Here is a 25693-nt window from a genome sequence, read left to right as displayed (position 1 = left end):
CCTTCAGTCCTGCAGCAGTGTTTTGATCAGTTTTGCGGCACCTCCTCCCCCTCGCCTCCCTTCTCCCTCACCCACGGCACATTTCTCTGTTTTTTTTCTCCAACATACTTCTCTCTCCAACTTATTATTTCCTTCAAGTATCCTCCTCTTTGCTATTCTCCTCTCAAAGCTTTGAATCCCCCCTCCTCTTTTTTTCTTCCTCTTTACTCTCACCCCCCCCCCTCGCTCCTCCTCCTCCTCCCATCCCGACGACCACTTACCAAATTTAACCCCTCACCCACTCCGAACATTCCACCAGCTTGGTGAACACCCATTACTGACATGCTGGTCTCCTCGGAGTCACCTCCTTACTTCCTCACTCCTCTCCATCCACCCGTTCTCCTCTCTTCCGTCGCTCCACTCTCCCTGACTTTTTTTCCGCTCAAACTCTTTGGTAGCGGCAGCAACAACAAGTAGAGAGAAATGAAAGTGGGATGACAACGGCGAGTCCCCCTCTCCGCGTCCCCCTCCAGGGCCAGTGTGAAGATTTCAGTTTGATTGAAGGCCTCTTTTCTGTGGTGTGTGGTGTGAAAGCTGTCCTAATTGAATGATAAAGTGCCCCGAGATGGAGTCCAGTGAATAGGCAACAATGGCCAGCCTGTGTGTGGTAGAGAGATTTTGGTTCACATCCAGCCTCTGCCTCTCTGCTCCGAGAGGGGGCCTATTATAACACTCTCTGCTGGACTTGGTCACGTGACGCAGCCTCGCTCCTCGCTCCCTCACCTCCTCCTCCTCCTCTGTCCCCGTTTGTCCCTCCACACTCTCCTCTCCTGTCTCCCACTGTCCAAGCGTGGTCGAGCCGATCCGGTCTAATCATCGGGCTGCCCCTTCATACTGCCCGTTTGGTAGGGGGAGCTTGTTTATTCAGCCAGGAACTTTTTGGAGAAACACGTCCATACATCATCACACTGCTGCCATGCTTTACCGTCTAATTTTACTCTAAATGGGATCGGAATGAAAAAACGTCATATTATATAATGTCTCTTTGAACCCTCAGGATTAAACAATGATGTGGCTAATTCATGGATTTTTACTAATGGGCTAACGAGGTTCATGCCGCCAATACAATTAGCTTTCGCTTAATGTATGTATTAATTGTCGGACGATTTTGTTTACATTCGCCGGTTGTTCCATACATTAGATTGTGCTACATTTGTTTTCTTTCGGGAACTTTTTGCCCTTCGTTATGGCTCCCAGGTGTAAGTCAGACTCTTCTGATGATTTTATGTCCTAGATTATGATGTCATCACTATGTTAGCGTAGCTGAGTGACATAGGTACTGATGTACGGTATGTGAGTTCCAACTTTGAAAATCGAGTTACGTGGCGGAATACGAACACAATCGAAGACGCCCTGTATTTCCTTGGACACCAGGTCAACTTAGAAATGGTGAATACCCAGCTCCACGTGGAGAGGCGGCGCTGCTGATGAGGAGCAGGAGCGTGTGATGGCGGTGGAGGTGAAGGTGGGACGAGTGTGGAGTGAAAGAGCTGTGGTACGGATGCTGGGCAATCTGTTAACTATTTTACCCTCCGTCTGAAACCTAAACCTTTCTCAGAGCAGGACAGAGCTCCTTACATTCTTCTTCAGACACACGCACACACACACACACACACACACACACAGTTAGAGAGGTAGTGAGGTGGAAGACCACCCTCTGTTTTCCCCGTCATTCAGAAATGAAGGAGAAGGAACTGTGTTAAAGTGTGTTAATGAATAACTCCTGAGGTCAAGTCTACTGCAGAAAATAAAACCAATGTCCTTTCTTTCTTTCTTTCTTTCTTTCTTTCTGTTTTTCTTCTTTCTTTTGATTTCAGTTGCTTTTAACTTCACAGACAGAAATGTTCTCGTCATTAAATTGCTTTTGTTGTGAAAAAAAAGAGTTTTTGGACCTGACATTATTCACTGGCCGTGTTGATAAGTTGATTAAACAGTTAGAAAAACGAATACCTTTTTCATTAATAAAATAATAATAATAATGATCATCCTGGCTGTGGTTTAGGTCAGACCTCCTGACCTTTAACCTGGTTTTAAATTGAGAAGTTACGTCTGTATAAATTCTGTTTGGTGCTACAGGTAGAAACTCTTCTTCTGTACTTTAAGTACTGTTAAAAAAACTTAAAATTTGTGTGCAAATAATATCAAATTATAACAATAATAATAATCAAAGAAATTAATTTCAAATTTGTATAATTCATTTACAGGAGACACGTTTGATGATTTGCCAGTTCAACATGATCAGGTTTTCTTTTGTTTTAGCAACATGTGAGGACCAACTCCTGCGATGAAATAAAAAAATATAATAAAAATCGGATTGATTATATATATAGATATATATATATAAATATAAAAAAACATTCCGCGTGTCACAGTCTGACGTCGGTACACGTGTCACAGATCTCTATCTATTATAAACACCTCAGTGACTTATTCCGCTGTGGCTTGTTCCATCATCATTGTGAAAACACACACACATCTATTTTGACTCTGTCCCACATTCACCTTCCTGCTGCCCCATATTCACACCAACGCTCCAACTGTGGATTTATCTGAAAACAAAACAAAAAAAAAAAAACAAAAACAAAAAAACCCAGCAAGTCGAATCTGCTAAAAACTGCAGTGTAAAAACTCAGTGTTTACGGGTGGATCGTCACAGTCGCACAGACACAGTTCAGTCCATTCAGCTCAGAGTCTTATTGTGTCACTGATGCGTAGGATATGCAAACAGGAAAACCACCAAATATCAACAGCCTTAACTTTCAAAGCAGAGAGCAATCGCCACAACCTGCCACACAGGGCAAACACATTCATTTAAAAATTGTTTGTTATAAAATGCTTAATGACTTCTTTTTTTTTTACTTTTTTTTACCTTTTTCACCTTATTAAGAAGCCTTTCAAATTTTGACATAATCTTTCCTGAACTTAGTTAGCTATTAGCTAAAGCTCTAGATTTTTGTTCTAATGTTTTTATTTAGCTGCATTTTTTCTGTAAGATACAAAAATGTCACTCTGCGACTTGAGCTGAAAAAGTATTTCACGGTTGCTATTAATATTAATATTATTATTTTTAGCTAATCTCCTTTTATATCGTATATGTGTTCTTTTTCTCCCCGTTGTTGGGACCGTGTGGACTCTGTTTTTCGCCCGCTACTCCCCTGTCTCCGGGCTGTCATCTCCTGAAGGTGCCTGCAGCCTCCGATACACAGAAACGTGATCAAGTTTCAAAAAAATTCAAGGAATGCAAGCTGCCCACTGCCCATTTTCAAGGCTCTGTTTATGCAAGAATGTTATTTTTACAAGTCTCTACCTTTAACCCCCCTCAACACACACACACACACACACACACACACAGCTTTTTCTTTTTCCTTTTCCTCTACCTAGCCCTAAACATCCTTTAAAAATACACACAGATCTGGGGTAAAGACAGCATGGACGGAGTTTAGGGTTTTGAGCAAACAAGAAAAAAAACTGAAGGAAAATTTGTCGCAGCATGAAAGTGGTGAGAGAAAAAAAGAAAAAATAGGCCGCCTGCTCTTTTCAAACCTGTAGATTTAAAGAATAAACAAAAGCTGTCGGAACAATCGCTGTTGTTTTAGGCTGAGCTGACGTTGCCAAACTTAGAGATTGTTTGTTGCTGACCCCGTGTGATTCAGAGAGACAGACAGTGTCGGACCATCCGTGGAACAAAAGTGACAGAAGAGCGGCCCAGGCTGAACGGACTGGTTCACCCCAAAACACTCCATGTGTTTCAACCACGGCGACTAGATCACCACTGTGTTGACCATGGAGTTACGTCAACACTGTCCAGAGCCTTTATGAAATATATATATTCAAAGTTCAACTGTTTGGGAGGCTTAATTTAATTGCCTGGACTTTTCTGTGATGTGTAAAGTTACGGAAGTTCAAAAATAATTTCCAGAAAATTACAGACAATTAAGAGTAATAATAATAATTATCATCATCATAATGATATTAAATAGGTAGACCTAAACTTTTGAGAAGATTGTTAAAAAAAATACTGTAAAAGTCAATAAATAAAGATGATTATAATTTTGAGTGCTAAAAATAAATGCAGCTCCAGATCTAGGTAAAAATTTTTAATGGATAAAATAAAGATAAATCTCAAAAAGACTGATTTAAAGGCAGGGTTGTTAATGAGATATTTATAATTTATTAAAATAAAAAGGCGGAATCAGAAACGATCGGTTGAGACAATATGGATTTTTGGGTCAAAGGATGTTGGACACAGAGTTGCTGCCACAACAGTTTGACCAGTCATGGAAAAGAGGGGAGAGAAAACCCTGGATAGTTCACCAGCCAATCACAGGGCTGCACATATATAGACAAAAAAAACCCCATTAAGACTCACGTACCAATTCAGAGTACTAATGAGTAATGCCATTTCTGCATGCTTTTGGTCAGAGGAAACCAGAGATCCAGGAGAAATCTCACACACACACACACGGAACATGGAAGTACAGGAAAACCTTATGGTAACACCGGGAATTAAACTGGTCATTTCCCCTGGCCGTACAGCATCATCAATAACCACAATCCACTGAATCACAGAAAACAAAAGTCAACTAAAGAGGCTAGGACAGGCGTGTCAAACATATGGCCCAAGGGCCAAAACTGGCCCGCTAGGATGTTGAAATTGGCCAGCTTGATGAATTTTGAAAAAATATAAATATGAATAAATGACAATAAATATCTGATATACATGAACTGGTTTGCATGGAAATAAAGGGGAAAACCATGGACTTATTGTTATTTACAGTTAATGATGTGATGATTGAACTGGTCCGGCCCACTTGACATCTACTTAGGCTGTATGAGGTCCCGTGAACCAAAATGAGTTTGACAGCCCTGGGCTAGAGGGCTGTAGATGAACTCAAGTGAGAATGTTTGTCTATGCATACCTCAGGATAATGACTCACAATCTTCAGATTTGAATACTGGTGAGTAAAACTCGTCCGGTTGTGCCTCAGTGACTCTGTGCCCCGCAGCTTAACGGCAGTAACGTTATCGTACAGATGTGTCCTGTACGTACAGTACACGTAGGAACCAGCGTCCGTTTGTCGTGTCCTTAAAAGCTCTGCACGACAGAGTGAAGGAAGAGGGGCGTGAGGGGAGTCGGTGGGGGTGCGGGTGGTGAAGACGGCTGAGAGAAAGTAAAGGGAGGGTGTTTGGCGTGACGCCTACTGGCACCGTGCCCACATCTCCGGCTGCTGTGGAGCTCCGTGTCACGGTCAGGACTCCCTGCCAGAAGGGCTTTCCCCAGAATCATGTCTACTCTACACACACACACACACACACACACACAGGAGCCACTCACACAGAGATCCTGCTATATTAGCATTAAGAAGAAGACCCCTGCTCATGCTGCTGCTCGGGCTTGTTTACACTGAACCAAACCCCCAGTGAGTGGACGAAGGTGGACGACATGCTAACTTTCTGGAGTCAGAGGCGTCATGTGTTTTACGCACACAGACGTGGCCTTGTGTCCGTATCTCTGATACAGATCAGTTAGTGTGAAGGAGCGGTGATGCAACGTTTCCCATTATCAGAGAATGACAACAACCTTCTCAGTTTCAGCCTTTCCAGTGCAGAAGTGTTTGAATAATTTAAACTACTGTGAAATGCTTGGAAACAAACAACTCAATAAAACAGGATATTAAATTTAAATAAAAGAATTACGTGAATAAATAAGTAAAGGTCTAAAGCAGGGGTCTGAAAGTCAAAGCTGGGGGCCACTGTGGCCCACGAGATCCAACAGCAAGGGTCATAGGTTTGGTTATTGCTGACATCTAGTTGCTGTCCTAATATTAGTGTTTTAAGGGCCAAAAGTGGCCTCCGAGCCGGGAGTTTGAAACCCCCGGTCTGGAGTCTAAATTCTGACAGTTCTAAGTCACTGTGTGACCGTGTTCTGCTGGCTGCAGGGTGCTGTAGAGCATTGTTTCCCAAAGACTGGGTCGCAACCCTCAGGTGGGTCGCAAGAGATTTTTTTTCTTGGAGTTTACGAATAATATCTATTGACTTGGATCACCAAGGTTTTTAAAGCTTTTAAAATATTGGTCCCCAGAAAAAAACACTGCTAGAAATTGACTTGAAAAATGATGTAGAGGTTAATGACCCTCAATATTGAACTTAACGCAGCATCAATCTTTCTTCAGCCTAATGCAGGGACACAGTATTGGGGAGGGATGATGACAGTGTTAATGTAAATGACTGACAGCTCTGTTGTCCAATAAGGCAGAGTAATAGTAGAAAAATCACAAGGTTTTGGAGAGTGTAAAATTATATTATGGTCAAAAAAATGAGTTATTGAAAAATAACAATAACTTCAGTCCAGTCAAAATCAACCTGAAAAATAACTGTTAATTCAAAGAGAGCTCTGCAATATTCTATAGATTTAACAGTTACTGCTGAGGTCCCACAAGTCCAAGGATATCATAGACAACAGGGTCATTAGGTCAGATTGTGTACGTACAGTGCTCCAGCCCATGTGTTTGTGTTGTTAATGACAGTAATGGAGGGAGACGATCATTACTGCAGCGACCACAGAGACAGGCTGTGGTCTGTGTTGTTGTCATTAAAATCAGCATCTAGTTGTTGTTTGTGGAGCCAGTTAATTTTCTAATTAGTCCAACAGCGGTGAAAAGAAAAAGGAAAAGAAAAAAACCATGGTGGTGTGGTGAACAGATGTCTGCTCCAGGCTGGTGGAGCCCAGACGGAGAGAGAGGAGGAGAGAAGTGAAGGTGAAAGTCAAAGTGTTGAAATGAAATGAAACAGTCGCGACAAAGGTCAACTTTCATGTGGATGATCGAGTTGTGATAGTCCGACTGTCATCAGACAGTCTAACAATTTCCTGTTTCTGTTTTCCGCTGTTAGACAAGACAACGTGATGATCAGGAATGTTTATTTTAATTTCTGCAGAAGTTGTTTGTAAGAAGTTGTTTGTGTAACACTGTAAGAGTGTGTGTGTGTGTGTGTGTGTGTGTGTAGTGCAGGGTGTCAGTGAGGTCAAGCAGACTTTCTGTCACCTCTAAGAACCTGAGTGAACCCTGCAACGTCTTCAGCTCAACACACACACACACACACCCTGAGGAGATACTGTTTACTGTCTCATACTTCAAATCCTTGCCTCCTGACATTTGTAGATAACGAAACAACAACAACTTAAATGACTGATGACTCTTCGTCCTCATCATCAAGCTCATCTCCATTTTGCCCACTCCTTGAAGTCAAACTTTAAATATCAAATCTTTTATTTTTATGTGGTCCACAGCTTCTTTCTTTAAATAAAATGTTTATGTTCAACCAAAGGGTTAATAAATGTATTCCTTCCATTGAGGTGCTTCGCCTCACATATATTTAAGGGGCATTTGGGAGGATTTCCAGGGGAACACGTTACATTTCACATCATGGTTTATGTTTAAATTTAGTCCATTTTGTGTCTTTAATTATCACTTATATTTTAGACATACATTTAAGCACAGTTTAGGCTGACTTTTAGCTATTTGGGCTAATTTTTGGGCTAATTTTTGGGCTAATTTTTGGGCTTTTTTTTATTGCTTGCATTTAACAAACTGTTTCGGGTCATTTTCATTTTGAACTTTTACTGACTTTTGCTCTTTCTTAATCAAACTTAAGTCTAGATAAAAAAATGTGGTTTCCATCATGGCTCCCTGAGATCACATCACAGCAGAGACCATAGAAGTGTCTTCAACACGTTAAAACCTCCGCAAACCTTTTAGTTTTGAAGGTTATTTTTAGCCTGGTTTATTGATCTTGTTTATTATGTCATGTCACGTTGAAATATTACAAACCAAATATAGATGTTTTTAAATAATGCAGCTGTTATGTGAAGAACCTACTGTCACTGCTCAGAGGCTGATTTTTGGTGTGTAGCTGTTTGTTTGTTTGTTTGCGTGTGTGTGTGCCCTGAGGTTCAGCCACTAGTTTTCTGGTTGAACCACCTGAGAGACACACTGTCTGTGCAACACAACACTCGTGTGCTGTGTTTGTCACTGAACGCCGTTCATGTTGAGTAAAACAAAAATACATGAAGGCAAACGAAAAATGATTCTTAATCAATCAAACTTTTTTTTAACATTCTTTTTGTTGCTGATTATCTATCACGTCTTTTAATATGGTTTTAATTGTTCATAATTATTTGCATAAAAATGAGTTGGAACCTAAAATTGGATTTTGATGTTCATGTTTTTACTAACGTGCTCACTGATGCAGGGGTCACCAACGTGGTGCCCGGGGTCACCTGGTAGCCCCCATGGACTGCCTAAGGTGCCCGCGGGGTGTGTTCTTAAAATAAAACTAGTCAAAAAGAGGGTCAAAAGTTGCACTGTTACTGTGCTTTTTGAATCAGTTACACCTGCAATGATATTCAAATGGTCAATAACGATGGTAAGAAGAGTGTCTACTGTTATATGTCCAGAACGCATTATTGTTCAGGAAGTCTATATCAAACAAGTAGCTCTGTGTATTACTAAGTAGCTCTGAGTTTCAGAAAGGTCGGTGACCCCTGGTTTAATGCAACTAAATTCATGAAACAGTATTTGCAACATGCTGTAAAAAAGTTGCAACAATGGTAAAATAAAAGAGTAAAAAGTCTAATAACAGGTACAAAAGAGGCATCACCAGAGGTGACGTTGTGTGTGGGAGTTACGTTCCTGTGATGTGCCAAAAATCTGAACTCATACTGTTCATCTATATCTACCACACAGTGGTACCAACATAAAAACAGCAGAAGAGTCTGACTTACACCTGGCAACCAAAATCAAGGGCAAAAAGTTCCCCCAAAAAACCCCAACAAAAACGAACGAAAGTGAATGCAGGACAAACCAATGTATGGAGTACAACCGATGAATGTCAACGAAGCCGTCTTACATTTATAGAGTTTGAAAGCCCGACGTCGGAATGATGGAACAAGACTTTCTTAATAACGTTATGGGATGGAGACGTAGCAGCGACACACCAAAGGTCGAGGTCGTGATAAACCGACGACCTCCTGAACCTAATCCTAAAGAGAAGTTATAAAAATGAAAATAAATTAGTAAGATCACCTGTTCCCCTAACTCAGTTAACTCAAACAGTTCCACACTTGAACTGAATGAACTGTTCATTCAAACTGCAGAAAAACATATTCCCGTCCAGTTCAAGGGAACTGCCACCAGCCGCTGTCTGCAGGAAAAAGTCAGGAGCAGACGGTGGTGCAGTGGTAAAAGCTCGGTGGAGTGGTGACAGTTAGACGAGACAACCACAAACTGGTTCATGTTTATCCTGGGCAGCAGCGCTGGGTTCACTGCCACATCCCCCAGCTAATGTGGCTGCCACTAACCGTCAGGAGATGGCGAGGGGTTGGCACAGAAGTGCTACAACTTCTGGCTGAGAGCGAGAGACTCTTCCTCTTACTCCACACTGCTGCACATTCACACAGGGTCCCAAAACACACGCAGGAGAGGAAGTGAAACCTGGGGAAGAGGAGGAGGGAGGTAGAACTGGGGGAGAGGAGGAGGGAGAGGAAGAGAGGAGGGAGAGCAGGAGGTTTGGGGTTATGTTGTGTTGACACACACACACACACACACACACACCTCGCTGTAACCTTATTATTGCTTCTATATCTTAAGTCAAACTTCAAACCTGAGCCTTGGTTCACTTGCACGTGATCCATGATGCGGTTTGCATCAAATGAACTAATAAGTGAACCAAAGAAAGAAAGCAACGGAAAATGCAATGCATTTGGGTTAAAAAAAATAAAATAAATAAATGCCAAGACGCCAAAGAAGCAGAGGTGAAATGTGAAGAAGTTGGAAAGGTCGTCTTTTTGGTAGCAGTATGGTAGGACAGGATGATTATATGATCATAACGAGTAATCCTGATACATTTTAGGTCGATTACGGCGATCAGCTGTGAGCCTGTATCCTCGATCAACACTGGTAGAAATATGCGTGACAACGGCCAATCAGAGTTGAACTTTTCGTGCTCCATTTTTGTTGCTGGAAGTTGCGGAGAAGCAGAACAAACAACAGGGAGTTGAGGGCAGGGAATTTGAGAAGAAATTGTTGAGAGGAAAAGTTACTCGGCGTCAACGGTAGTTTGGGTATCTACAAAGTGACGTAGATCGAATTAAGTCGGTGTACGAGCTACGTCGACGGTCGGTGCCCTCGAAAACCAGCAACACAACCAAGCTGTTTAATCATCAGAGGTAGTACCAACCAAGTGTTTATGAATGTGCGAGCGGTGTCGGCACAGCCTGGCACAAAACATGCATAGCATTAGCAGCTGAACCTCTGCTAGCGGCGGAGCCACACGACCAAAGAGGCAATCAATCGCGTCGGCGTGGTCATCGACCATTGCGCCGTACGAGTTTGTCTCGCTGAAGACTTGATGCCATTAAACTCAGTGGAGAAAGATGGATTTTATCAAAGTGCTGGACCCAAGGCCGAAAGACCTGACACTTTCCAGTTCCACGATAATCCCTTCTCTCTGTTCATGGACCTCACAGCTGATGATCCCAAAACCTTTCATTAAAAGTCAGGTCTAATTAATTGGCCAACCATCACATTCTGCTTTTTTTTTAACTCGAGCTGTTTTCGTCGCCTTTCCCCGCTCCGACTCGATGGCGGCCCCGCTGCCTTTCATGTGCTCCTGCTTCCAGTCCTCCTCCTCCTCAATGTGTTTAGTAAAGCATGACCTGCTTCAACCCTCCCCCATCCCCCAGCCTCCCTCATTCTCCCCCTCTTGCTCCGTTTCTCCCTGTTTTTGGAGTCACTTGTCTTGTGCAAAGACCCCTGACTTCACCGCTGCAAATGACTCCTGTTTTCCCTCCCTTTTCTCCCCTCTCTCCCACACCCCCCTCCTATCATCCCTTTATCCCTTTTCTCACCCGTTACACAACTCTTCCAAACAAGAGCGAGGAGATTTCCTCTTTGAAATCACTTTTGAAGGTTAAATAACAACTTTGAGTTTCTAACAAAACAATTAAAAAATGTGTATAAATTATTAATATAATAATAATAATAATAGTAATAATAATAATAATAATAATAATAATAATTCTTTATATTCACAAACTGGCTTATCTGATTTTTTTTTCAAATTTTTGAAATCTTATTTAATAGCAATATTTAGTGAGAGGTTGAGATTTTTGCTGTGTTTTTGTTTCCTTAAATGAGAGTCCAGATGTGGTTGTTTTTCTGAGTTGCAGCACTAACCTGGCCGTAGAGCATGTTCACCTCTCCATACACAGAACTTAAAGCCCTTTCCTGTGAACGCGGCTGTTGTTACCTAAGCTCTGCATGAACTCACCCTCTATATTTAGTTTAGTACATATATAAGTGGAACACCGCAGTGTCCGTTTTGCCATGTGGGCTGTGGTCATTTGGAGGGACAGCAGTTCTGCTTCCAGGTTTTCTCTGGTCCTGCTTTAGATTCAGGTCTGCACGTGCCACAAAAAGAATCTCACAAACTCCTTTCACATGTTTCCGTGCTGCGGCGGCGGGCAGTGAAGGGGTTAACAGTACTCACTCAGCATGCGGGAGCCGTGGTGGGCGGGCGGGCAGGCAGGCAGTGCAGAGGCTGACCTCTGAACCCTCAGGAAAGGAATGTGGAAGCTCTTTCATCCAGGACAGAAACCAAAGACAGCCGGGCACTTTGAGAACGGCGCTTCAATTTTTTTCACTTTCACAGTTTTTTTCGATCAGGGGAAGTTTTTTAAAAAAAGTAGCAGCAGCGTCCATGTGAATGTTTGTGTTTGTCACTGTGATCAGCATCTGCCATTTTGAAAAAGTTTCATCCCGCAGCAGTGTGACCAGTGAGGCTGAAGAGTGATTAGGGGTCGAAATGGCTGCAGTTGCCGTGTTTGTGCAGCAGGAGGAAAAGTCCGGTCATGAGCCACTGGATACGTGTTCTCTGACCTAGAACCAATGACCAGAAGAAGAAATTTGGGGTTAGGTAACAGCAACAAAGTGTGGCATGACAAACTGGACATTATCATTTTTATTATACATCACCAACCATAAAATATTAATTTTTTAGCATAAAAGTTAGCTAAAAGTTAGCTAAAAGTTAGCTAAGAGTTAGCAGGAGGGCACCTAAAGTTAGCCAAAAATATAAATATAAACCAATAGCTTGACCGGCTAAAACATTTTTTTTTAAAGTTAATTATTAGACTTAAGAATTTTGAAAAAAAAAAGCAAAAACATTTTTTTTAAGACAAAGTAGATGAAGATTTTAATAGTAGTTCATTTAGTTAAAAGTTTTTCAAATGGTTAAATCGGGCAAAAAAGGCTCTGTCTTGACTTCACGTGTTGTGATGAGCCGTCGACAAACTCAGGTCTGTAACTTGTGGCTAATTTGAACGATGTGTGGTTTTCCACATGACTCACAAAGGTTGCTACACGCTTCTCCGAAAAACTAGAGAACTCCAGTTTCTTGGAGCTTTTACATCCTCACAGTTGTTACAGTGCACCACAGGAAATATGTGATTTATGTGTACGCAGAATATCACTTATTATTATTGGATCCCTTTCTTTTTATGAGTGACTTTTAAAATGCCCCTGTGGGCCAGGAGGTGGAGCACATTGTCCACAAAATGACTTTTTTTGGGGGGTTGTGACCCCAAAGTGGGTTGTGGGGCTAAACCTGGTGGCCCACAAGTGTAGAGAATACCTTTACTACTAGGTTTATCTGTTCACTCTCTGCTCAACACAGTTGTTTTTTGTTTAAGATGTTGCTTCAAAACTACAGCATGTTTTTCCTTGAAATAAAAAAAGGTTATTCCCGAGCACCTGATCTTTAACCACATAATGGTGTGTGAATATGAGCACAGAACAAAACCGTAGAAAGGTGCTGAAGTAGACAAACGATATTCAACCATCGTTCCTTCTCTGTCTTATTAACCACATAATGGTGTGTGAATATGAGTACAGAACAAAACATTATATTTAAATGAGATTCTCTGAAATGACTATATTCAAGAGGGAAAAATACAGAAAACACTAGTGAAATCAAAGTAGAGAATAGTCAAAGCTTCTTGATGCTTGAAATCCTCCAAAGTGTTTTGGATACCATTGTTGTCTATTCCACAAAAAGTGTGGATTTTTGTATAATATTACAGTTGCATTTTTCTTTTTTTATTATTATTATTTTGTATTTTAAATTCCAGGTTGTTGCTAAAATAAAATACAACAGCAACAACAACAATAATAATAATAATATTTTCTTTGTCTGTCTAATACACTTTTTTGTTGATTTTTAAATAAAAAAAAATTGTTTTTAACCATTCTAAAGCCTACACCATAGGAACTTTAATGGCAAACATTGCACAGGACTGTAGTTCTCTGCTGCAGTTGGTCTAAACAGTTAATCATGGAAAGTTTGAATGAATATGATCATCTATAAAACCTAAATATGTCTTTACTAGTGAAAAATGTTGTCTAAAAATACCAGTAAACACTCGTCGTACAGCCGTACAGACAGAGTATTTGTCCCTGCTGTCAGGTCACTGTTTGACTGTGGATGTGAAGACGGTGGTCGTCTCCTGCGTTAGGGCAGAGTCACACTGAAACTGATGGGTTTATTGTCAAAAACACAGCAGTAGGAACAGAGTGAGTTGACCACAGTGAACTACAGTCAGGTCTGAAGTCAAAAAGACACATGGTATCATGATGATTGATAGTTTATGGCCACGGTTGCCAGGTTAGTGCATTTGAAGTTCTGGGGCTTTGGAAAAAAAAGGGTTTTTCCACGTTACTGGATGTGGATTTAGGAAGATTCAGTCATAGTTGGTCTCATACCGCCTGTTGGATGGAACGGTTCCTCGGTGTGTACTGTGTTGGTTGCGGCCCACACGGCACAGAGAGGCAGAAGGCGAACGAGACACGATTCAGGCCAGGAATGTGCAATGTGGGGAGGCTGTACAATAGAGGGTGGTCAATGGTACGGCTGAAAGTCCCCGCCCCCTCCAAACCCACCCCGCTGGGTGATGACCATCAAACTGGACTGTCGGTGACAGCAGTACTGAACCAACACCAACAAAAACACATGTCAAATATAATAAGAACACTGACTCCATGTCTTTTACTTTACTAAACTCAGTGTCATATTTACTGCATATTCTGCACAGTTTTTATCCGTTGTGGTTAATTGAGGCAAATTTGGTTTGGGAATTTGAACTATACAAATAAACTTGATTGCGGGACTTGACTTAATAATAATTAACTACATGTATTTTAGTAAATAACTAGTCAATTATTTGATGAAGTATTCTAGTCACTGGCCTATATATTTTTTTCAATACGTAAAAAAATATTTCAATATCAGAGTGAATTATTTACATGACAATTTATGTTTTATTATGAAATGCTAAAGCTAGTTTTTGGCTAACTTTTGATTATTTTAAGTCTTTGTTTATTAAATATTATTGATTACATTCGGTTAGTTGAAGTTATTTATTAAAATTATTTTAGTTTTATACAGACTCACTTCTTTTTTATTATTTCTACTATTGTTGATATTTTGAAGCCATTTCTTGGACATAGATTATCTTATTTTGAAAAGGTTTCGTTTTGTTTCCTCCGATGTTCACCATGGTGTCTTTTCGGGACGGTTTTCAAAAAAAAAATTTTTTTTATATTTTTATATATTTTTTATTTCTTTAAAAAGGTAGATCATTTTCTGTTTTCTTCAGGTCTTATTTTTCCTGTTTTAACTTTAAAATTTCCCGTGTTCTTTCATCTTTTGTCCAACATTTGTGTGTTTGTCCAGTTGAAGGTGTTCCACCATGATCTAACGTTAGCGTTGAAACCAGTGCTTGAGCGGAGCTGTTCTATACATCTCAAGTCTAATCCAAACACAATGTCACCCCTAAAACTGTTCATCACACAGCGTTTCGTCAGCCACACGTAACAACATGTGAGTGCATGTGTTCACACCCACGGCGTGCAAACAACTAAAAAAAAAACAATTAAGACACATCTGCAAAACGAGCAAAGCAGATTCTCGCATATTTGCCGACCTTCTTAACTCGCTGACCCCTCACTCGGACCGGATGCCATTGCATTTGGAACTGTGTGTGTGTGTGACATAGGCCCACATGTGTTTACGCTGATCATTTCACGTGACCTGCACTCAGAACACGGCTGACACTGCGCCCAGCGCTGTGTCCGCTCAACCTTGGACTTAGCCGGGGTGTTAAGTGAGCAGAGGTTGTCGGGGTCAGTGAGGGTAAATAAGGGAATGCAGGGAGATGATAGTAGAGGAGAGAGAGAGAGAGAGAGAGAGAGAGAGAGTCAGTTCAGCCAGGTCTCTCTGTGAAACTCAAGTTAGCAGCAGGTTGTGGTTTGTTTTAATAAACAACTGCAGGTCATCGGGTTCTCCGGCTGCACTCTTCAGTTTGTGTCTTTGCGGTTTGCGACAGTTCCTGCAGCTGTTGTCAGGATTCGGTTGAGTTCACAGTGACAGGTAGCTCTGGTTCATGGCACACTGTTTGCGTCACACTTCTCTCACTCTGCTTTACTTCCCTCAGGGTGGTGTTTGTGTGCTGCCTCAGGACTTACAGCAGCCTCATTCACATTCACGTTAACATCCACACACACACACACACACATGTGCACAGAGCTGTGTGTGTGTGTGTGATGACAGTGATAGTCTTCATCTTAGCCTGTACAAACAGGAGTGCCGTGCTCTGCCTGTGAAAATTATGTTTGACTAATGTTTTCTGTTCCTGTCACGACCGGCTGGTTTGTCTACAGTGCCCCCTAGCGAGCCTACAGGCAACCTGTTCATGGTGGTTCAAGTCAAGTCAAGTGCTTTTCTTACCACAGGAGTTTTACATTTTCTTAAACTTGTTTTCTTACAGCGCAAGAACAAACTTGTTACATTAAAAGTGAAAAGAAGAATGGAGTCATTTTTTATATTTTGACGTTCGCATATTGCTGTTATGTTTCTTTACGTCTGCTGAAGTTGGTTGGTCAGTTTTTGAAAGCATTGACCGTTTCTGAATATTCCAAAGAAAACAATTTCCTAATTCCTTCCCATTTCATTTGATTTTTTTTTTTCTTAGCGCAAAGCAATTTGTCCATATTTTCTGGTTGATATTGATATTTTTCAGGTTGATATTTGGTTTTTAATTGTTGTTTTTTTTGTTTCCCCTCTGCTCACAGGACAGTAAAGATGCAGAAAAGTATTTCCTACTCACCCCCATCCGTAGCTGTTGGGACTGGGTGAGGAGAGGAGAGCCTAGGAGAGAAGGAGAGAGGACGTGAGGATCGTGTGGAGACTTTTTTCAGAGGTAAACAATCACAGCTCCAAATTATCGTCAGTGTTTTCAAGTGGAGACGGTGCCAGAGTTTGTATCTCTCTCTGTTTCTCCGTAGATTTTGGTTTGCTTCATTCCTACTGCTGCCTTTCTTCCAAAAACAAACAACTGTGCAACTTCCCACACTGGGCCTGCAGGGCGGGGAAGCCACACGTGAGTTTTCATGGCAACGGCACTCTAGGGCTGCCATGGCAGCTGCTGCCGCTGATGCCTCACACCGAATCACTGCACTGAAGCTGGAGGAAGAGGGAAGACGGACTACGGCCAGGCTGTTTGGGAGCGCTGTCCCGCTGCCAAGGACAGAGAAAGAGGGAGAGAGGGGGAAAGAGAGAGAGAAGGAGAGGGAAGGCCAGGGCGAAGAGGTCGGGAGAGGGGGCGCTAGTGAGTGTTTGGTGTGCGGCGCTCTGTTCGCCTCACAGGAGAAGCTTCGTATCCACACTCTGAGTCACACGGGAGAGAAACCCTTCCACTGTTCACACCCACACTGTCCCAAGGCCTTCAGCTCAAAATACAAGCTCTTCAGGTAGAAAACATTCCACTCCATTGAAAACAATCATTCAAAAATCACGTATTATTTCAGGTGACCCCATTTGACCCCACATTGGGTTGTGACCCGAAGGTTGAAAAACACTTATATATAATGTGTTTTTACACTTTGATCATAGGTCTATTTTGATGGTATTTTCATGGTAAATTTTAAAACTTTGTTTCTTTTATTAATTGTCTCCAAACCAAGGTTGGGTCTCTTAAAACTCACTCACGCAAATTACCCCAAGTCTAACTGTTAAAGAAGCAGCAGCTCTGAATGAAATACATTGAAGGTCTGCTTTACATAAGACGCTAATGACAAAAGAGTCGTAAGTGTAAAAATTTAAATTCTTCAAAAATGTTCTTGAGTTTCTACTTTTCTGTTGTCCCAGGAAACGTTTCGACTCATTCTGACTCCTCCACTAATCTCAGTCTTCCTCCACTTCTGTGCAGGCATATGGCCACACACTCTCCACAGAAGACCCATCAGTGCTCGTTCTGTGAGAAGATGTTTCACCGCAAAGACCACCTGAAAAACCACCTGCAGACTCATGACCCCAACAAGGAGGCCTTCAAGTGTGAGGAGTGTGGAAAGCACTACAACACCAAGCTGGGATATAAGCGCCACATGGCCATGCATTCTGCCACAGCCGGGGATCTGACCTGTAAAGTGTGCATGCAGAGCTACGAGAGTACGCCCGTTCTCCTGGAGCACCTCAAGAGCCACTCCGGGAAATCGTCAGGCGGTGCCAAGGAGAAGAAGCACCCGTGTGACCACTGCGATCGCCGCTTCTACACCAGGAAGGACGTGAGGAGACACATGGTGGTCCACACGGGTCGCAAGGACTTCCTGTGCCAGTACTGCGCCCAGCGCTTCGGCAGAAAGGATCACCTCACGCGTCACGTGAAAAAGAGCCACTCGCAGGAGCTGCTGAAGATCAAGACGGAGCCTCCGGACATGTTGGGTCTTCTAGCTTCAGGATCACCACCGTGCTCTGTGAAGGAGGAGCTGAGCCCCATGATGTGTGGCATGGGTCCCAATAAGGATCCTATGATGGGTAAACCTTTCCCCAGCGCAGCTCCATTTCCAATGGGCATGTACAACCCCCACCATCTTCAGGCCATGTCTAACTCCGGGGTTAGTCATCCACACCCGTCCCTGATGCCCAGCCCCCTGTCTGCAGCCATGGGCATGGGATGTCACATGGAATCTCCCGGGCCTCTTCACCCACACTCCCATCACCATCACCATCATCACCACCATCACCACCATCACCATTCCCCTCCGCTGCCCACCCACCACCAACCCCAGGCCCCCCAGCAGCAGCCCCAACCCCAGCCTGCCGCCAAATACCAGCTGGGATCTACCTCATACCTGCTGGACAAGCCCTTGAAAGTGGAGATGGAGAGCTTCCTCATGGATCTGCAGAGTGGTTTGCCAGGGCCGCTCCCCTCTGCGGAGCCCCACGCTGCTGCCTCGCCCCCTAAAGACGGACTGGAGCCCACCTCGGGCCTTACAGACGAGCTTTGTGGGGACCCCCTCCTGTCCAAGAGCCCTGCGGTAATCGCTGAGTCTTTGTGTGCTGCTAACATGGACTTCTCCCACCTGCTGGGGTTCCTGCCCCTCAACCTGCCCCCCTACAGTGCCCCCATGAGTACTGGAGGCCTAGTGATGGGCTACACCTCATCTGCGACCACGTCTTCATCCTCTTCCTCTTCCTCGTCATCTCTTCACGCTGCCGAACCCCACGCCGCGACAGTCGCAGGGGCGGCAGCCGCTGTCGCAACGGTACCTCTTACCTCTTTGCAACCGCAACCTCAGGAGCAGCAGAGCTCCAGTGGGGGTCTAGGTCTCGGACCCTTGCACCCACTCCCCCAAGTGTTCAGCTCCAGCCTTAGTACCACCACACTGCCTCGCTTCCACCAGGCCTTTCAATGAAGGAGAAGGTGTAAAAAGCCCAGCCCCGCCTGGGTAGAGATGGTCTCCACACCTGCCTTAGCTCAGCTCAGCTCAGCCAGGGTTTATCGGGCTAACCCTGTTCACAGAGCCCAATCAAAAAGTGGGAGAATTAGAATATCACAATGAACACTTAGAAAGCCTTAAATGGAAGCGCACAAAAGCTTTTGATTGAGCCTTGAAAGGAAGTTCAAATGCCTTTAAGCTGCCTTGAAAAGAAAAGAAAAGAAGAAAAGAAGATGAAGCAGCTTTTATTTGGGCTTTTACCCCTATCCCATAGTTAGAAAAATATATTAACCCCCCCTACCTTTTTTTTCTCTTTTTAAAATACCATTTACCTTCCTATTTATCCCAAATCCACCTCTTATTTAGTAGTATAGAGGGCAGGATCAGTAGGCCAAAAGGCATGGTACTGCATATCTTGTTATGTAATAATTGAGAAGAGAAGCTACAGACAATTTTTTTAATAAATTGTCCCGTCTTGTTGTGACCCATGAAAAAAAAAATATAGCTTGAAGTGGATACTTTTGTTTTTACTTAAATTTTCTTATCGAAATATAAGAACGCGGTAAAATGTGCATCATCTTGAGTTTGGAAACAGCCACGCTAAAAATCTGAAATGTCGCTAGTTCTGCAGAGAGATTCTAAAAAAAAAAAGAAAAAAGAATGAAGACACGGCAACGTCTAAATTGAGCTCTAAAATCCTCCTTCAGGTCGGAGCCAAAAGAAGTGCTCTTCAAACAGCCAAAAAGATCAATCTGATGAAAGTCCCCGTGATTTCCTGACACGCTCCTAGAGCTGAGTCGGTTTCAGTGGGAACACAGTAGTTCACCAAATCACACACAACGACTTTGTCCTCCGTCACTCACACTCGTAGACCGCACGCACATTTGTTTGAAAGAGAGCAAAAGAGAAAGAATGAAATGTGAAATGGTGTGAGTCGGTTGACAACGTCCTATCATCATGCTGGCTTTTTAGTTTGAATTTGAATTTTTTTTTTAATGTTTCCTCAAGAGAAGCACTTTTTTTTCTAGCAGAAGGCACTTCATCTTCAGAAAGTCTCTTTGGAAAACCTCTTCCTCATGACCTCTAAAGGTTTCCCATGTCTGAGACCTGGATTTTCTCCTCTAAAATACCCAGAATCCTCCTGGTTTCCCCTCCCCTTGTTTCACTTTGTCCCCAAACAGTTTCCTCAAAAACAAGTTCTCATAAAAACGACCACATTTTGCTGCCTGACGTCTCTAGAACACAGGCTCTACTTTATCAAATACTGTAACATCCAACTGCAGCCGTTCCCCCTCGAACCTCCCCTGCCCCCCCCACCCCCCATAGTTTTAGAGGTGCGTCGTCATTGTAATGGTGAACCCTGACATATGTGAAAGAGCAAAAAAAATTACAGTGACAGATAAGGAAAAAAAACAATGTGTTACAGAATGTTATTGCAGTGTACGAAAAATATCTCAGAAATGATATTATAATTGCTTTTATCTCAGTAAGGTGTATTTTAGGTAGATGTATGAAAAACTAAGTGATATTGTTTTTTTTTTTCATGTCTGGCAGGTTTACATTTGTGTATATCTTGCATTTTCTTTTTTTGTTTTGATCAAATGGATGAAGTATTAGCTTTTCCCTGAAGCTTTTTTTTTTTTTTTAAATCGGTCATATCCAACCTTTACCTTTACGTGTACTGGAGTTAGTATAGTGGGATCAGAACTGTGGATGGAAAAAAATATCTAGAGGGTTGTTAGTGGCTAAATAATCTGGTAGGATTTGAACTATAGGTAGATTGTGTCACGGTGACACAGATGGACTATGAATTGACGAGTGTTGGTCTTTGTCTGGTAAATATGTGCTGTGAGGAAATCCCACGTTTTCCCTGAAGCGCTCAGTGGTTTGGGAGGTTTTTTTTTTTAAATTTTTTTTTTAATTTTTTGGAGCAGTTTCCAACTCCGCCACCAGTCTATTCAATTCAGAGCCCAAATTGAAAACCCTAGTGAGATCTGGGTGATCCTGATCTAGTGTTCCATCTGTGGCATGGCCAAGTCATGTGGTATATAAGAAACTGACGTAGCCATGTGTTTAGCCCAGGGGTCACCGACCTTTCTGACACTGAGAGCTACATACAACAGCAGACACTCGTCTTACAATAGTCATTGACCATTTGAATATCATTGCTAGTGTAACTGATTCAAAAAGCACAGTAACAGTACAACTTTTGACCCTCTTGTTGACTAGTTTGACTTTTAGAACATACCCCACAGGTACCTTAGGGAGTCCATGTGGCCAGGTGGCCCCGGGCATCACGTTGGTGACCCCTGGTTTAGAGAGTCCAAGATCAACAACAACGACTGGTTCTGTTACATCTTAGGGAAAATGAGAAAGAAGAGTACATGACAGACGTGAAGTATTTGTTTGAATACAGTTTGATGTCTAGTTGTCAGAAACCACCATTTATCCATGACTTTTACAGAACTCGTCCACTGACGAGTCACTGTTTGACATACATGCGGACAGAAAACGTCCTCTTTTTTCACTAACGCTCATACAGCACCAGTATTCACTAATACAACTTTAGACCTAGGCTAATTTATCAGTCGACTACACCTGGATTTTCCAAACTTTTTTCCCCAGTTTTTGGAAAAAACACTGGGATAAAAGGATTTAATGGCTACATCCGTTTCTTATATTTGGTCCACGATAATTTTAAATGTCAGCCTCGAATGTCAAATGTCGGTGCAGTCATTGCAGAAGGTCAGATTTTGCGCTCTACACACACACACACACACACAAAAAAAAACTAAACTAACTTAACTTAACTTTTGCTGCTTTTAGCCACAGTTGCTGATGGACGAGGACTGTAGACCACTAGAACAATTCAAGAGTTTTTCTTTTTTTTCCCCAACAAGCTGGACATAGAGCTGAAAATGTGCTCATGCAGAACCGACACAGTGTTCATCCATAAGCCCCCACTCTCCCCAGCCTCCCCAACTCCAACTCATTTCCCCCGATTTCTCCCCCACTCCCTCTTTTCTCAGCTGCTTTATAGAGTCAAAGGAAAAGGGTCTAAATAAAAAGAAAAAAAAGGCGATATCTGGAAAAAATAAATAAAAGCAGTCACTGAGTTTCCCAGGCTTTGACATTCAAAACACAGGGAAACACGACTGACTCTAAGACTTGAGCTATCGCCTCATAGACATGTAATTGTTTTTTTTTTTGTTCGTTTGTTTTGTTGTCATATGATATATTATTTTCTGTTTGTATAAAACAGGACCTCAAAAAAAAAAACAAAAAAAAACAACACAACACATCACCTCATTTTAATGTTTTGTTTTCTTACCAAAACCTGGGGAGAAGAAACTCATATTTTTGCACATTTGCTTGTTACAGAATGCTATGAGTGGGATCAGATTTGTATACTGTAGGATTTAATCCCCCCTCCCTCCCAATCTCCACCCACACCCCGCCCAAACCCCCCCCCCAGATGACAGCTCCTGTAGATTAGACAGGAAGTCCCTCCCCTTTGAAAGGGAGGAGCAGCTGAAAACTCAGTGAATCACAGTGAGCGCTGATGTTAAAGCTGACTAAAACCCACCCCCACAGTCTGACTGTTGAACCAGACCTTTATCTTTGCTGAAATCCTAGATTTTATCTTCCAAGTTCTGAACTAATTTGAAATCTAAACTCGAACCTAACCCCTTCCCGGAGAGTCATTATTTTAAAAATGACCCTCGTGAAACGATCAAACTCATCATTGATCTTAAAAAAATTAGCTGTCGGCACCTTTCTGATAACGACTTAATAAAAATTGGATCTAATCTGATCAAAATTTGATCTTTACGGAGAGCCTAAAAAAATGATACTTAAAGATTAACCTTCCTGGCTAGAGCCAGATTTGTAGCAATCAAATAAACATTTATATTTTTGTAACAAAAATGAATTTAGTCCTTTAAAGAGAAAAAAAAAAGAGTAAAGGAAAAGTGTTTTGGCATGTGTAAAGTTTGTCCTCCCTGGGTTTCTGTGAGCTAATCTGAATTCTAGCACTTTCAACCTTTAAGGAAAAGAGTATTTTTTTTCTTTTTAAAATTCAGCTTATATGTTCATATGTTTTTTATTTTGTATTGATCCTGTACAAGTATGTGCCATTAGTTTGATGTGTAGACTTTATCAACCTCTGTGTATTTTCTCTTTCTCCAAAAGAATAACAGTATTTTTGATAGACCTCTCACTAATATCCTCCCACATTAACTCCCTTCGATCCCTTCCAGTCCTATAAAACTATTTTATTTTTATTTTTTTCTCTTGGTAACCAGCTTTGCTTTCTTTCTCGTGAAATGTATCTAATCAAACTCTGCAGCCGAGTGTCTGAAAAAAGCTGAGGCGACACATCTGTCAGTGTGACAGTGTGGACGTCAGGGTGGTGTAGCCACAACCGCGAGCTGCCACTGAACCTAAACAAACCCTTGAGAATAGAAACGCTTCTTGGAAAATGCTAGAAAAATCCAAGCACAAAAGCGGAGTGCCTCTGAGGGAATGGGATGGTCATGTTTTCCTTAAAACATGCAAACGAGAATAAGCGTCAACCATCTTCACAGAAGAACAATTCAAAACTGGGTGCAAAAATCTGATGGGAAGTGTCTTCACTGATTTGGACCTGGTGGGAGATTAGTAATAAGTCCATTTTTATTCCCCTCTTGTTTCCCTGCAATTACAAGTATATTTGAAATATGAATGAAATATAATTTGACAAAACATCATGAACATGAAGTGTTTGGGAACGGGCCGGATTGAACCCCCAAGGGGCCGATTTTGGCCTGCGCGCCGTATGTTTGACACCCCTGCCCTAAACCCTTTAAAATAGGTATTAGATTAATGGATGGACACCACTAAAAGATTAAATTAAGGAATTTTAATTGGATGACTGTGACGGACTTATTACTTTGGATATTTTTCAGAGTTTGATGATTTTAATGACCAAGTTTTTTCTACTTGTTTGGTCTTGATATTCTCTTCCTCTGTGATGTTAAACTCTCCGCCCTGAGGCTTACAGCTGAAATGCCTCGGTGTTTGTACCGTAGAGTCAAACGTGACCATGCCATCCTCCATTTAGGCATTTTAACTATTTTGAAAGAGAGGAAATCAAAGTTTCCTTCTTTTTCAATTCACCACATTTCTTAGTAAACATGCAGAAATGTGTGACCCCAACGTTAAAGCACTTAAAGGACACAGTCGTTGTCAGTGGGTCAGCTCTGTTTGCTACATCTCGCTGTGGGGTTTCTAATTCCGCTAACACCGACAGTTTCGGATTCCTTTTTGTTAACTAATTTAAAAAAATAAATAAAAAATGTAATTAAAAAAAACTACTGAATTAGAAAGACAACTTTGTTTCATATTTGATAGATTTTTGACAAAAAAAACCAAAACAAAAACAAACAATTTGGCTAGTTTGTCTTAATACAAGCTACTTAGAAATATATTTAAAAAAATGCTAAGAAATATAATTTGATTTATCCAAAATTTCACTTCTTATTTCCTGTCAAATGTTTAGGAAAAAAAACAAAAACAAATTCACACCCCCTGAATAATCCCACACAAAGCTGACATCAGATCAGTGCACCACAGACATGAACAGATGCTCGGCTGCAGAACCATTACCTCGACCTGCACCTACTAGGGATGCACTTATCCTCACCCTCTCCTCTTTACTAGTAGGTGCAGAAAAATTAAGAAATTAAGGGAATTTATTCATCAGTTTAAACTTGGAAAGAACTGATTTGATCTGAATAAAACTCTCTCACTCTTTTTCTGTTTTTTTTTTTTTTTTTTTGCTCTTAGTTAAAAGAAACCTGGGTACTGTCTGCTAGACAACATCCACATGTAGTCTATGTATTTCTAGCCAAGTGTTGCATTCCAACCTCTTTGTGTATCTCCTTAAGTGACGTAGCCCTTTTATTTTTATCACCTGCTATAAACAGCCACGTCTGCAATTAAGAAAAAAAAGGTGAAAAATAGAGTATTTTCATTCACATACACTATTTTATATAGCATGGAGTTTTTGTCAACTACAGGGAGAATTATTTGAAACAATAATGTGCTTCAGAGAAAATGAGAAAGAAATAAAGGAAACGGGAAGTTTTTTTTTTTTTGTTACATATCTCACATGCAATCAGTTGCTGCGATGTAAAGGTGACAGATTTGTATATTGGTTGATCCAAAGAGATGATGAACACAACAACAGAACTATTGACTTATTGTACAGTACAGTGTATCTTTGAGTTGTCATGTGTTATGTTGAAATGATTAAAAGGCAAACCAGCGGTTTCATATCCACTTTGCATTTCTTTAAATTCTCCGACACAAAAATTGTCTCTTGTAAGAAAGAGGGAATTGCTAATTAGCACACATGTAGCCAAAATAAATTCGTCAAAGGTAAAGGTTGGGAAAATGAACAACAAAAATTCAAATTAGCCACTGCTACAAGAAACAGCTAGCCTCATAAGCAAAATTAAAAAATGTAAAAAATGATAGCATTTATATATGGCCAAAGCATAATCAAAAATAAAAGAAATCTGTCCGAAGCCAATGACAGGCGACAACATATTTTGCTACAGGAGCTCAAACGTAGCTAAAACAACTAGCATTCAGGCTAATGTAAAAGGCTAGCCAAACTTGATGTAGCTATTGTTCAGAAACAACGTTTTAGTAGCTAAATGTTAAGGAATAAACTGTTAAACGTTTCTTTCCCCAAAATGTTTCCCTCAGAATTAAATATATAAATATATATATATATAAATATATATATATAAATATATATATATATATATATATATATA

At 41.4% G+C, this 25693-nt stretch overlaps 2 protein-coding genes across 15 annotated transcripts in view; one reads left to right on the top strand and one right to left on the bottom strand.

Annotated features, from left to right (window-relative positions):
* The window catches only part of plagl2 (pleiomorphic adenoma gene-like 2), a 38120-nt gene extending 13831 nt beyond the window's left edge, over positions 1 to 24289 (top strand). The window contains exons 2-4 of one of the 2 annotated variants that reach the window (XM_008318411.3): positions 16224 to 16351; positions 16437 to 16901; positions 17360 to 24289. In XM_008318411.3, coding sequence (XP_008316633.1) covers positions 16567 to 16901; positions 17360 to 18845 — 1821 coding nt within the window. In that variant the 5' untranslated portion in view covers positions 16224 to 16351; positions 16437 to 16566 and the 3' untranslated portion in view covers positions 18846 to 24289. The other variant, XM_025059197.1, reaches the window with a different exon arrangement.
* The window catches only part of tm9sf4 (transmembrane 9 superfamily protein member 4), a 64857-nt gene that overhangs the window by 25723 nt on the left and 13441 nt on the right, over positions 1 to 25693 (bottom strand). For all 13 annotated transcript variants that reach the window (XR_003050817.1, XR_003050821.1, XR_003050823.1 and 10 more), the window contains exons 18-19: positions 16259 to 16299; positions 11587 to 11975 (exon numbers count right to left, since the gene is read on the bottom strand). The gene's annotated coding sequence lies outside the window, so the exon portion shown is untranslated. The remainder of the gene's footprint in view (positions 1 to 11586; positions 11976 to 16258; positions 16300 to 25693) is intronic.

The sequence above is a fragment of the Cynoglossus semilaevis genome, chromosome 10, assembly GCF_000523025.1.
Source record: "Cynoglossus semilaevis isolate Cse_v1.0 chromosome 10, Cse_v1.0, whole genome shotgun sequence".
In the NCBI taxonomy this organism is placed as follows: Eukaryota; Metazoa; Chordata; class Actinopteri; order Pleuronectiformes; family Cynoglossidae; genus Cynoglossus; species Cynoglossus semilaevis.
This window is presented reverse-complemented; position numbering and strand designations above follow the sequence as displayed.